The sequence below is a fragment of the Mchenga conophoros genome, linkage group LG23 (genome assembly GCF_057382185.1).
Source record: "Mchenga conophoros isolate Kocher_MC1m ecotype Shallow Benthic linkage group LG23, M_conophoros_male_GT1.1, whole genome shotgun sequence".
Classification (NCBI taxonomy): Eukaryota; Metazoa; Chordata; class Actinopteri; order Cichliformes; family Cichlidae; genus Mchenga; species Mchenga conophoros.
In genome coordinates this window covers 477,612-491,809 of record NC_140547.1, presented here as the reverse complement: position 1 = coordinate 491,809, position 14,198 = coordinate 477,612, and the positions used below count along the sequence as shown (strand labels likewise).

The 14,198-nt window shown below is 43.0% G+C and overlaps 1 protein-coding gene across 1 annotated transcript; it reads right to left on the bottom strand.

Annotated features, from left to right (window-relative positions):
- Window positions 1-331: 331 nt before the first annotated feature.
- On the bottom strand, window positions 332-13,405 carry mfn1b (mitofusin 1b). The gene is made up of 18 exons (XM_085264369.1): window positions 13,246-13,405; window positions 12,661-12,818; window positions 12,412-12,547; window positions 11,520-11,682; window positions 10,393-10,517; window positions 10,203-10,311; window positions 8,098-8,205; window positions 7,835-7,988; window positions 7,532-7,599; window positions 5,983-6,104; window positions 5,609-5,735; window positions 4,301-4,405; window positions 3,819-3,921; window positions 2,996-3,222; window positions 2,745-2,915; window positions 1,847-2,043; window positions 1,471-1,605; window positions 332-1,246 (listed from the first exon to the last, which is right to left on the bottom strand). The coding sequence occupies exons 2-18, from the start codon at window positions 12,806-12,808 to the stop codon at window positions 1,177-1,179; spliced, it is 2,268 nt and encodes a 755-aa protein (XP_085120495.1). The 5' UTR covers window positions 12,809-12,818; window positions 13,246-13,405; the 3' UTR covers window positions 332-1,176.
- Window positions 13,406-14,198: the final 793 nt, after the last annotated feature.

The window sequence follows — 14,198 nt, the reverse complement described above, 5'->3', positions numbered from 1 at the left end:
CAGCGGACTCCACTAAACTGGCTGTTTTCTGGTTATGCTCCTACATAAACCTCGGGTGCAGCAACTACATCACTATCAGTGGAGGAATTCCTCTTTCAAATTGATGTAGGTCTGGCTGGAGATTTCTGTGCATGTAGACAGCCACAGGTTGGGCTTTTGATTTTTGCTGTTCATTTTACAGTCAGTAGTCATTATCAGCAGCAGACGGCATGTTATTGTCGACTTCACGCCATTCAATCGTAAACTAGCAGCAGAGTGACTCTAATTTATTGCAATATTGAACACATTTGACCTTTTTTCTGTAAGTGTCCAAAAAGAAACACACAAAATCTCGTTTTAGATCGTTGCAGTTTTAATGCAATTTGGAAAATCTACACATACTTCAGGACACATTTGAGGAAAAAAAGTTTACAAAGTGCACACTGGTGTAGTCATCATCGGGTAATGGGTATAAATAAAATAGGGTATTATAAAATATATATATGAATATTTTGAAAGCTTTTGTTCTATACAGTTTGAAGTATTAGAAAATAGCCGACAAGGCTTCAGCTTTTCAATCGTACTCAAACGATTGAGTGAATTTACTGAGCTTCCTGTAACTGTGAAAATGTTTTCTTTCATTATTAAATTAATTTGTTTTTCACACAATGTAGATGTGACCAAACAGATGCACGTACAGTCGTACTGATTTGCTCCATAGAGGTTACTGAAATATTCACAGTCAGAAGCACATTAGTGTCCAAATACAGCACCCGACCGGTGGTGTGCACGCCGACCAGGATAACCGTGACCCGTGGAGCATATCTGCACCACAGGATTCAGGTGTGTTCACTGCTTTTAGAAGAGCCTGACATACAGCAGACCCTGTTGTGTCTGGGCCTTTGCACGTCTCTCTGCTAATCATGAAGAATCGTCTTTTTTTTTTTTTTTTTAGATTAACAGTCAAATCTACAAAATCACAAAAAGAAGGGAAAAAATTACAAGTGGCTATTCAAATTGAAAACTGTTCCCGGGGTACCAACACAATTATAAATGAATAATTGAGAAGCTGATTATCAAAACATCGGCGCATAAACCTCGGCTGTAGTTTGCGCGATCTTGCAGTGACGTGGCACCGAACTGAGGAATGACTGACTCCGTGAGAGCTGAACTGTGGAGCGATGAAGAACAGGATCTTCACTGCTCAGGCTGCAAATACTGCTTGGTGAACTCCTCCAGCTGTTTCTCCAGGTCAGTGGCTTTATGTCTGCACACATCGTGTATAAAGAGAAATACTTGACTTATTACCTTCTTGGGTTGAGATAACATTTTGTGATATCTGTCATGTAGAACTCAACTACACGTTTCCAATTACTGTTATCATTCATTTGATCTGAGACGTTAACGTTCCCCACACTGGTTCCTGATAAATTCCCAGACAGACACTTTACTTTTCCCGTTATTCCCGATAAGAGAGGGAGCTGGACTGACCGCAGGCTCTTGGAGCGGCTCTGGATGCTCTCCAGCTGATCGATCTTCGCTGTCAGTTGACGGATTTCTGCCTCCAGCTCTTTCTGCGTCTGGTCCACCTGCTGACAGAGCCTAGCAAAGGTGGTTGCCATCTCCCTGGTAACACAGAGGGCACAGTGTGGCACTGCTTATTTATTTAGCTCTGTTACAGAGGGCGGGGCTGAGCTGTGTAGGTTTAAATTAGGAAAGGAGGCAGGAGGAGGGAAGCAAAAACCATGAGGCTATAACCTGTTCATGCACACAGAAGAGCAAGTGGCAGAAATGATTTTTAGATGGTTCACAGTGCATACCGTCAGCTCACTGGATAGACAGATGATATGAAAGGCAGCACACTTACTGTTGGACTTGTTTGCTACAGTTTGCACTCGTAAGGCTGACCATGAGCTGCATTTTATCGGATGCATAGTCCACAAACTGCCGCTTCAGAGCACGCTCCTTTGCCTTCGTGGTCCAAGTGAGTCTCTCGTATAGGTACAGCAGGCCATAGAGAGAGGCTGACAGGGCGATCAGCCTCCAGCCAACGGTTCTCCACACCTGAGAGAGAGTAGGCAGGTGAAGCATGCTTATTTTGCTGTTTCAGTGGTGGAAGCTTAGATTAAACATGTCGAGTTCAGCACCATGTATTTGCAAATACTACTCTTCTCTCTATAGGTTTACAAAGACGGTCGTCTAAACAATCCTTTTGAGCTACAATGGAACAAATATCAACCATTTTTAACAGGAAAATGTTAAACAGGCTAAAATGCACATCACAAAGTTGGGAGTACATGGTACATGTTAGTTCAGTGGTGGCAAACATAAGGCCTGAATTTCGTTGGACACACAGTTTTGGACATTTAGCTGAACTTTACATTACTTTTGATTTCTGAATACTGGAACGCCCTGGTCCATAACAAAGCTCAGGGAGTGCAACAAATAAAAACTCAATGTCAAGACAGTTTCTTACAGTTAAATATGTCCAATCAGAGTTCATATTGTTCGACTGTCCACTATTAACTGAGAGGTTAAAATGAGACCTGGGTTCTCGGGCTCCTTTTATTAAAACAGGTTCAAACATCTTTGACAGTGAAACCAGTGCTGTGGTTAAGAGCAGCTTCTTCTATTTCTTTCTTCTTTTTATTGTAAATCACTTTTGTTTGAAATGTGCTAGATAAAAAAAATGGACTTACTGTCTTCCTTACTCACACACCATATTTCATATGTTGGAATTAAAAACGACCTCAGACACAACATACCACTCCTCCAACGACCAGTACGCCCATTGAAGTGCGGGAATTGAGGGAAGCGATGGCTACTATCAGGTCCTCCTGGGTCATGAGGGCTGTCTGCTGGTTGGGCACTGCCACGGTCGTGGGGGGCGCAGAGGAGGAGGGTGTTTGGGTCTGAGGCAGTGCTGGGAGAGGTGTCTAAGGAATGACAAGCAGAGTTTTTCAGAATAGGATGTGAAAAAGTCTCATTACAATAATAATTCTTGATTGGTGCGCACCTGAAAGTTCTGGTCCACCAGTCTAAGAGCTCTCTCTGCATTGGCAGATCCCAGAAAGCGGTGGACTAACGCTTTCCAGCCCAGCGAAAACTTAAACTCAATGTCTTCCTGGAAGTCGCTGCAAAGTGTGGCGCAGTTTAGGTCGTAACTCATGTCAAACTTCCTGCTGTTCATCAGCATGGACACCTGGCTCTGGGTTGAAGAGGGAAGCAGAGGGAGCATGCTCTCTGGAAAGGGAGAATCCCAGCATAAAATGAAGAGAAGGCATATTTGGACACTAAGTGGGCAGCCCTTCAAAATGAGGACATTCACATTTGGACACATTTGGAGCTGGTATAATTTTAGGGACCTGCTGGGCTCAAAGTTAAGAACCAAATATGACACGTTTGTGTTGCACTTTTCCTTACAAGGAAAAAGAGAAACCGATTTATAGAACAGCTCCGGAAGTCTTTTCATCAGAGGGCACATTAACACCTTTACAACATCACTGTCACCGAGCACAGCTTGCATGCGTGCATGACAGTGACGCATTTGTCGCATAATGGGGCATGGAATGACGGCATTCAGCGAGGAGGGTAAATATAGCAGTGATCAGGGTGTAGCAGACATCAGCCTGAAGGCAAAAAGGTTCTGACCAAGTTTAGCAATGCTGCGAATGAGTGACGGAGCGAAAAAATGCTGCCCTGAAGCCATTTTCTAATAAAAAATATCCATTTCTTAAGAGATGAAACCATTTTCAGAAATTGCGTTAACGACTTCAGCTTTTATATTGCAACATTGCAAAGGAGCTCTTATTCATTAACATCCGTGTTACGTGAATTACCTATCATGTATTCCTGGGTGGACTGAACAGAGGCGTTGACAGCATTGGAGCAGCGGAAAGCCAAATTCTTGCCCATCCCCTCCTCCACGTGACCCAGCAGCTCCTGCCAACAGCAACAGGGGTCAGAGGTCAGATGGAAAAAAGGATCTTTGCACGCATGGCACTGTCACAGTGTTTATGCAGACTTTGCATCTGTTATTCCACTAAAACTGAAACTGGAACACTGTAGTGCTAAAGCTAGCAGATGCTAACTGCTTTCAGAGGCCTGTCAGATAAAGTTAAACTAAATGTGTGTAGTACACAGTGTAGCAGAGAGAAACTTCAGCAAGTAGTATGTACAGGCAGTTTATCTGCTTGGTGACTCAATGTGTAGCAGACAACTTTAATGAGCATCGATTGTTGACCCTTACAGCCGGCTAAGCAGAACATCATTTTATTGGCTTTTATTTCGTCTGAGGTGTTTTTATGCTGCCTTTACTTACAGACTTGTACATTTTGAGGACCTGAGGTGAGGGGTGGAAGTCACAGTGGAACTCATCAACAATTAAATGAAGGCGACAGATCTCCTCCCCCATGGCGGTGGAAACCTGGATAAAACGCAACATGGGAGCTCAAGTTGATCTAGTCAGTGACACACAATGGAGCTTCCTCTGGTTTCTGTCCAGGCATCAAGAAGTTTTTCCAATTTCAATATCAGCGAAATAAAGAAGAAAAAAAAACCAATTACAGTTTTATTTTTGCATATAGAGGTAATTAAGTTACTTTCATTTAAAGGAGAAAGGAAACAGACAAAAGCTCTGTTAATCAGCTTGTCACCTGCTGACTCTGAGAAAGTGATCCATGCGTTTATTTCATCCAGGCTTGACGACTGTAATAGTCTTTATTTCGGTACCAGCCAGGCTCTGCTCTTCAGCTAGTTCAGGATGCTGCAGTCCGACTCCTGACAGGCGCTCGTAAACATGACCATATCTCTCCAGGCTCGTTTACACTGGCTTCCAGTGCATTGTAGAATTGATGTTATTGCTTGTTTTTAAGTCTCTAAATGGATTAGCTCTGTCATACCTCTCTGACCTTTTAACTAAAAATACTGCAAACAGATCTCTCAGGTCAGCTGATAAGTTGCTTCTGATTGTCCCTAGCAGCAGGCTACACACGGAGCAGACTTTGGATCAGTCTGCCTCTTCAGATTAGGATCTCTCCAACACTTGACATTTTTAAAGCCTGTCTCAAAACACATTTTTACTCTCTAGCTTTTACTCATGACTGAGTGTTTTATTCTCTGTGCGTGTTTGTTCTACTTGTTACTTTTGTTACTATGTACAGCACTTTGGTCAACATGTGTGGTTTTTAAATGTTGCTTACAAATTGATTGATTGATTGATATAATATTTGCTATTTGCTGACCTACTGGCATTTATAACATCTGATAAATTTATCAGCTGATCTAAAGAAGAGACAGGTGAAACACCCTTCAATCAGGTGTTGATTATGCATAATTTGGCCACCAGAGGGCACCCTGCCATCTGCTGTTGGCAACGTGTTTGCTAATAAAAGCAGACAGCGTGACCAAGTTCATAAATAAACGAGAAATCTGTTTTATAAGCAGAAAAAAAACCTCTTAGCTGATATATAGTAATATCTGGCTCCTTAAAAACTATGATGAGATGAAACACCTAAGTGATCAGCAGATAATTAGCACTGCATGTGTTGGTGTAATCACAAAGTAAATATCTGAGGTTGGAGATCCTTCAGGGTAGAAAAAAATCAATTTCTCCTTTTGTCAGTGTTACCTTGGACTCCACGTCCTCACTGATCGCCTTGATCTTCTTTTTAATTTCATCGACTAGCAGGTTGAGTTGATTCTTGACAAACTCCAGCCGATCCATCTGATACTCTCTGTCCTCCAGTGCCGCCACTCTGAAGACCCCCACCCCCCAAACAGGAAATGCTGTCACACATGCAAACTAGCAGGTAAATAACTTGACAGTAAAACGTTGATTAGACCTGCACAGCAGAAAGAAGCAAAACAAAAAACAAAAAAAACACATGTTGACAACTCAAATGATCACATAATTTTTCAGCATGCTGATGTTTTATCTCTAGAAACCCTTCAGCTGGAGGAAGATCAGACATTATAAGTAAAGAAAACGTAGTGGGCGCTCACCTCTTCTCCGCGGCCTCGATGTGGATGGCATCCATTATGCTCTTGACTTGTTCTGTGATCTGCTTGGCCCTGATAGTGTGCTGCTCAAACTTTGTTTTCACTGCTGACTGCGAGATACACTCCTGCGAGGCCATAACACACAAGTTACTGTGACATTTACTGTGGCTGCTGCTGGACGCCGTGCGGGAACTTGCACGCCACCAGGGACGAATGTAGGACAAGATAAACACCTGCTACGTTTGACTTAAAAGAAGAAGAAAAGAAATGGAAACACAGGTGTGGAAACGACAGCAGCAGAGTGCGTATCTTGTGTCACGCAGCCCACATTTGGTCACAGTAGTGTGTTGGTGATCTCACAACAAAATTAAGAAATAAAAATCAACATATTAAGTGAATTTAAACACAAACGCAACAGAATGAAGGAGGAAGTGCAACATAGATAAGTAGGAATTTATGTCATGTTGGGATTTAAAGTAGCTGTTCTTCATTTTAAGTTAAGTAAAGAGTATCGCGATGACTTACTGGAAACAGATTCCTGACCCTGACAGAAGCAGCTCTCTAACGATATAGTAAATCTACGTCATCAGAACTGTGCTTTCTTTGTTTTTCTCACAGAGCACTTTTTGTTTCCCCTTTCCCAGCTGTATGATGATTTGTCTGATATGCTCTCTTCCAAACAATTCCTCCTTTATTGGGCTATTTCAGGTGTAAAGGAGGAGGAGAAGTGTATGCTAACTTGCTAACTGCCTACTTTAACATTTTCCTATGTTGGATGTAATCTGATGTTCCAGCATCCATCACTAACAACCCCAACAGCCAGACCAAGCTGCCAGTGAAGCCAAATGTCTCTTATTCTATGTGCTTTTATTCCCAGGATCTATACAGTAAAATACAACAAAAAACAAAATACCACAATAAGATGCAAAATTAAACAAAAATAAATTAAAAAAAGCAGCAATAGAAAACTCAATGAAAAAAATGTGGAATAAAACAAACGGCTGCCCTCACCTAAGTGAATCTAGATTTCAGCAATGAAGACGCAGGTTGATGTAAAAAAGGCGCAGCGAGTGGACGGCTCTGCGGGAGTCAAAGTCTGAGCAGCTGGCTGCTTCTGTCAGCTGTTACTGCTCGAGGGAAGACTCACGCCGACTCTTGGTTTTTTTTTTTTTAAACATCGAAACACACAGACTACTACTACTTTGAGCTGGCAAAGGAACATCTGAAGATTTCTTATTTATTCCACAAATGTTAGCAGACTTATGCAACAAGCTAAGTTCTGCTTCTTGTAGAGCAGCCACTCTTTTCTTCTCCTGCTCACAATGAATGAGGAAACAATCTCAGTTAGCTTAGCGGTGAGTTCCCTTCTTTCTTCAGCGGTAATTTCTGACGATGCGCTAACTGCAGCTCTCAGCAGGCATCCATGCAACCTAACGTTTCTTTGAATCCTATATTTGTAACGACTGAAACATCCATCCAACACTCAGTTTGTTAGTAAACATTGGAATATACGCTTCAATGTATTCGTTTTCCTAAACGCACACAAACACACCTCAAACCTCCTTTCAAAGCACTGAAACTCCTTCAGTCTCTCCTGGAAGCCCTCAGCAAGAGCGCCACCTGTTGGACAATTTAATCACATTAGAAAGATCATAAAGTTCTGAACATGACTGCAAAAATGCACGCGTACAATACTTTGACTCACATCGGATGTAAACATCTAAACCTCTAATTTAATATTCATTCATAGTTCTGCTTTATATTGATATCAAGGCTTCTGCGTAACACTGGTGAACACACGTGTATGAAATCTGGGTAGTACACTTTGTTAGTCCGACCTTCCCTGTATCCTCACCTGTTTCAGGCATGCCTTGTGCACGCTGCATACGGGAATTGAGCACCTCCTTTGCAGAGACAAAGAAAATGTGGTTGGGTGCCTTATCACTGTCCAAAACTTTGAGCTCATCCACCAAGAAGTTCACACAACGGTCTGTGTGCTGCTTCCTCACCTGAAAAAGAAGACACGCCACCTTCACGTATGAGGTTTTTTACATTATTTATTCTCAAAGTAACAATCTCTTTCATTGGAGGCTGATGACACAGCAATCCCATACTCACGTCCTCCATGTATTCTGGTTCATTTGCTGAGGCGTCCCAGCGATTGTTGAGGATGAAGATGTTCGGCTTTGAAAGACGCTCATTCACTTTGTGGAAAAAGTGCTTTTCCTAGAAGCAAAGAAGTTAAAGGACAGTCTGAGTAGTGCAGAACAGTAAAGACAGGAAGTCATTTCTTTCTTTCCAAAACAAAGCTCCTGCTTGATTTGACAGGGTGCAGACTGCAGGGGTAAAAATCCTCACGGTTTGCACACTTATGCAGAAATGGTAGCTTTATGTTTGCTACTCAGCCATCAAAGTTATTTACATAAATCCTCGATTTATATCTACAGAAAAGCCCAGAGTGGAATGCAAGTCTGCTTTGCCTTTAAGAACTGCAGCTGCGCTAAAGATCTCTGTGACTGGCTGTGTTTAGCTTCACGCTGCATGAATGTGCAGACAGAAAGAAGAGTGGGGCCTGTTTGTGGTCGGACACAAACACTGGCTGGTTGCACTCTTATCAGCTCAGCATAGAGAACATCCACACGGCCCCTCTGGCTCTCACAGAACTGGAAACTTGGAGTCAAACTGCTGTGCCACCATCCACTTATTTTTTTTATTTTTTTGCCTGTCCCATTTGGTTCTTTAGCCGTCAGAATTGTTGTCTGAAGACCAACAAGGATACCCAATGGATTTACTTTGCCCAATGGATCATCACGGCCTTGCCGTATTGGTCCATTTGATCGACCTTTGTTGTTATTATTATATTTTATTTTCAGTTGTTACAGACGGGACAGACATGACTGAGGGATAGGAAAGGGAGAAAGAAAGATGAAGGGAAAGAAAAACAGAAGGGAAGCGGGACAGTGAGAAAGGGCACTTAAAAAGAGAAAGAAGAAAAAAAAATCTCCTGGATCACCTGTTGAGAGAAAAAAGAGAAAACAAGCAAAAAACAAAGCAACATACTAAACAACACCATCACGTTAATCTAGCCAAGTGTAAACAGCAGTAAATACTAAATATTGAATGTTGTTGTGCAGCAAGCAGGACAGACAGTGCACAATGTGCTTGGAAATAGCAGCCAATAGAGGTGTAGTTTGTGTCTATGAACAGTGAACACCCGTGTGCACACCTATGTGGATCAGCGCGCTTGTATTCAAAAGGTTTCCCCATGTAACGGTCTGCTAGAGGATGTAGAGAGCCATAGCCCCGTCCCCCAGGGCATGAAGCAGGCATGGAAGAGATCCAGGCCCCAGACATCCAGAGGCCCCAGAGTGCGAGAGTCCAAGGAGGACCACTGGAGTGTGGGAAGAGCTGAGGAGAGCCCCAGATGAGGGGTCACCCAGTAGCCACGGAGCAGAAGCCAGAGGGGGCTGCAGTGGCGTGCCCGCCGGCTCTGCCGGCAGCCAGCTGTGCCAGAATGAGGGCCCCCTTTGCCCCGGAAGAGACCTGACCGACCAACAGGCACCAGGCCCCGCCAAGTAGTCACCGGGAGTGAACTGGTACATACCTGAGCGCCCAGCCCCGGACACCAAGAACCACCAACGCACCGACCCCTGAGGGCATCAGTTACCAGCAGGGAGTGTGGTGAGGGGAGATAGGTCTTTGGAGGACACCATCAACTTAAATGAAAACTTAGAGGCTTATAGAGCAATGACGGGTGACAACGGGCCGACGGACACAGCGACCCTATCATCTAATAGCTATCAATATATGCATTAATATACGTTTAAACAAGTAACTGACAAAGAAAGAGCAGATAAAAGATCAGTAACTAACAAGCCTAATAATGGTTTTAATAATGGTTTTGATGACTGACACAAGCATATAGGCAATCTGAAAAAAGCTGACTAGACAGATCAGATAAGATGACAGGTGCTGGCAATACGATGACAAAATTCAGAGCTGAATTACAAGCGGGAACAATGAGGGAATTTCTTTGATCAATCCTTAAGTGAGTGGCGCTCACCCATGGAGCTGTTTCGATGATTTAAAACGTTATCCGGCCTTTTCCCCAGCTCGGGTTATTCCCTATCTACGCATGAAAGTGCTGCTGCAACTAATTATTGAAACAGAGTGACACCAGGACAGCAGCCAAACATGAGTTTGATGTGTGTGAGACACTTTACCGTGTTCATGAGTGTAGACTCCGAGTTTGCCACCAGCACAAAAACATCAGCATCCAGGCAAAACTTGTCTATCCAGCTGTCCAGCTCTAACGTGACGTCTGTTCCGGGGCTGGAAGTCAGAAGGGAGGTCAAATACACCAAATGTACGAGATAGGTGGACTTTTCAGATGCGAAGATCTGATCCTGTTACCTGTCTACAAGCACCAGGTCATCTCGCAGCAGAGCACATTTGGTCTTTGGCCAGAAGACACGTACCAGGCAGCCGGCATCCAGGCTTTCATCCATGAGAAGCGCGTGAGCCAGCTGGTTCACGGTCTGCAGACAGGGAGGAAATCCACTGATGTTAGGAATATTTACACAAAAAGTTTATAGTAATGCAAATGAAAATTATAGCACATTTTGCAGCCACCAAAATGTGTTAAAAACCACCGAAGGGTGCTGGTTTGGACCCTGAATTGTCCCAAGAATCCATCAGAGTGTGAAAGAGTGTTAACAAAGCACCTTAGGTCTGTATGACTGGAAGAAAAGTGTCTTGTAGTGAAAAGTGCTTTGAGTGCTTGATTCGAGTAGAAGCGCATTATTTATAAATATGAGTAAATTTACCACTTGGAAACCCACCTAGCTTTAATCACTTGAGTTATTAACACGTAAAAACACCGGACTGATTATTAGGAAGGTGAGACGAAGCCGCTCAGCTCCACACAGTAAACAAGACTGTAGGGTCTCCTTTAAATTTCAGACACCTGACACTGCAGTAAACAGCCTGCCTTCATGTCACATGTTCTTACATGGCTACAAGTTCAGCCTTTGCCCAGTTCAATATGCATTCAACTGACTATTTACGTGGCTGTAGCTCACGAGGTAGAGCAAGCCATCGACTACCTGAAAGATTTGTGGTTCAATCCCTGGCTGCTCCACTCTGCATGCTTGCAGACACATCGGAGTATGAATGTGTGTGAAGTTAGACAGAAAGCACTTACACAGAAATAAGTGCTGGTGTGAAAGCGCCATATAAGAACCAGTCCATTTAGCTACTCAAGTGCTACATTTATCTGCAACTGTGAAAAACTTCAGTCCCATTATTACTGGTGTTTTAATAGCAAACCACAAACAACAAGAATAAGAATGTATAGTATGATAGAAAGAGCGGCAAGCAGTGTGAGCAGATGCTCTGATTAACGACCACGGTGGCATTCTGGTGCGTGTGTTCACGTAAACTTTGTCCTCGGTTTCTCTGGAGGGGATCAGCTGCACATAATTACTAGACAGAGCTCGCAAACTTCCAAAAACATTCTGCTGCCTCTGAATTAAACTTACCTTGACACTCTTCTTTTCATCTGAGCCGTCTGTCTTGAGGTAGGCCTTATCGTCATCGGTGCCCTCCACACTCAAGAAGCAGTTGGTGGTGTGGCCAATACCACTTGGCAGCACTCGATCCCTCAGCATGGCATTAATCACTGTGCTTTTACCATTACTGGTCCTGAGATCAACAAACAGATTCTTTACTTACTTATTTAACCTTTATTCACACAGGCGGTCCCACTGACACTCGAGGTCTCATTTGCAAGTGAGACCTGTTGTTGCTCAGTGTGCTCATAATTTTAAAAACTCATAAAGAAATGAAAGTGTTATGTACAAAGTTCCTGTTATTTTCAGCTAGTCCAGCTGCTGTATGGTGCAATTTATTGCCATCTGACTGAATTACTTGAATATAGGACATGCTTGTTTTGCTGTAACACATTAGTTTCACGGTCAGGTAACTACTCGAGGCACTGACTCATAGTTAAAGAAAATGAAAGTAAAGACACGCCCTTCCACACAACAGGGAAAAGAGTGCTTTACATTCCCACGACCGAGAGCGTCACAAAAAAAAACCCACTCTGGAAAATACCATTTAAGAATAGCACCGCTTTTGGTAGAGCATGTGTAAAGCATCATGGTTATTATAGTTCAACGAAAGTAAACATAAAAAGTAAAACTAGATGTGAAAACACCTGATTACACTGAAATAAAAATAAAAAGACTTCTTTAGCAAGACTTAAGATGAGTGTGAGTCCACTTTCTTCACAAATGCACCGTTTATATTGTAATACCTGTTCTGATCTTCTTAAATCTCACAAACACATAACTGAAGTAAACCGATAACAAAAACTTTTTATTAATAAAATGTCATTAAATAAAAATAAATCTGGTCAACAGGTAGACTAACCTGCCAAAAAAGGCCACTTTCATGTGCCTGCGTGCCAGCACCTCCTTGATGACAGCCAGTTTGTCTCTATATGCCTTAATCTGCTCCTTCTGATCCTGAGTTGCGATGTTCTCCAAAACTTTATTCCCGCTGATGTCTGTCAGCACAAAAACACAGCATGAAGAAAAGCAAGTGCTGTGCGCCTCCTGCACCAACACTCCTGATTGACAAGAAGTCGGTGTTAGAAGCTCCCAGGCAAACTTCTCTCACCTTCCACAAACTCTGAAGTCTCCTTCACGTAGTGGAGTAGCTGCTCGAACACATCGCTTATCGTCTTCTTGGCCACAACAAAGTGCTTGAGAGGGGAAAACTCGCCCCGGGCCGAGTCTGTCCGTCTGAGTGGAGGGGCCGCAGCCATGCTGGTCAATCTGAAACCGGAGGCGTCAGCAAGGACAAACACACTCGTATCAGCGGGCACGAACAACACCGCAAACACAGTTTGGATCGAGCCGAAACACTTCTGTTGATCTTAATATTACAGTTACATAACTTAAGTATCAAAGTATCAAACTGCAGTGGATGGAAGATGGATTGTTTATTAAAAGTGTTTTTAGCAAAGTTATCGAACAAGAGTTAGCAATGACGCCGTGCATCTTCCTACACATTGCTACACACGGTGTTCAGATAGGTAGCTGTACACACATATGTCCGGCTTTTCCCGGTTAGTTATTAGCAGCTGTAACACTTGAAAATCTCTCACGGTGAGTGCTGTCCTGGAGGCTAACCGATTAAGCTAGGTCATGTTACAGGCAGCCGTAAGCTAGCATTAGCCCCGGCGCTACTTTTTTTCCTCACCGCTGTCCAAAGAGAGCCCGCGTCCTCTTCTCATAACACAAATAATATAGATCCGGGTGGACAATGCAGAGATCTCCTTTGCTTACTGGAAGATTGATTGCTGTCAGACTGGCTAGCCCGTGTGTTCACTGTAATGTCACAGCGCCAAGTTAGTTAGAGGAAGAAGTATGCTTCCGAAACAACTTTTCAAAATAAAATGCAGCTTTGACAGAAACACTAGAAAGTAGGGCTGGGTATCTCACTGATTTCTAGAATCGATTTGATTCCGATTCACAAGGTCCCGAATCGATTCGATCCACGATTCGATTCAATTCGATTCGATTTAAATCTGGGAAATTTTGCCTCAGACAGTCAGAAATATTATAATTCAGATCAGTACATTTACATATTTTTCTATCTATAAAAAGGAAGCTGACACTTTCCAGACTTTATCAAAGGTGTGAGCATCACAGCAGATGCCTTTGTGTCAAAGTAGCTGAAGATAAAACACAGAAAAACACGAAGGTGATTTTCCTGGCCTGGGATTTTATAAAAATATTCTGCAGTACATCAAAAACAAAAGAAAACCATTAATCAACATATGAACATTACCTCTGAAGTTAAACAGCGACCGACAGCGCTGTAAACAACAGTAGACTTGTGCGTAACAAGCAAGCGAATAATGCAGAAAACAGATTTTTAGACGGGAAACTGTTCTTGAAGTATACTGAGAGAGAGAGAAAGAAAGAGAGATGTGCATGAAGTGTGGTGGAAGCAAAACAGCAAAAGTCAGAGGGAATTCATGACGATGTTTTTATGAAGCGTAGTTTGGATCTTCTTTTGCTGCTGGTTCGGTCAATAATGTTTGGAGAGAGATAAAACTGACAGCTTTAGAATCACCGCAAAAGGGCGTAAACACAAAGCGCGGACCCGCCGAAACTTCGCAATCAGCGAGCTGTCGGCTTTCAGCCCCG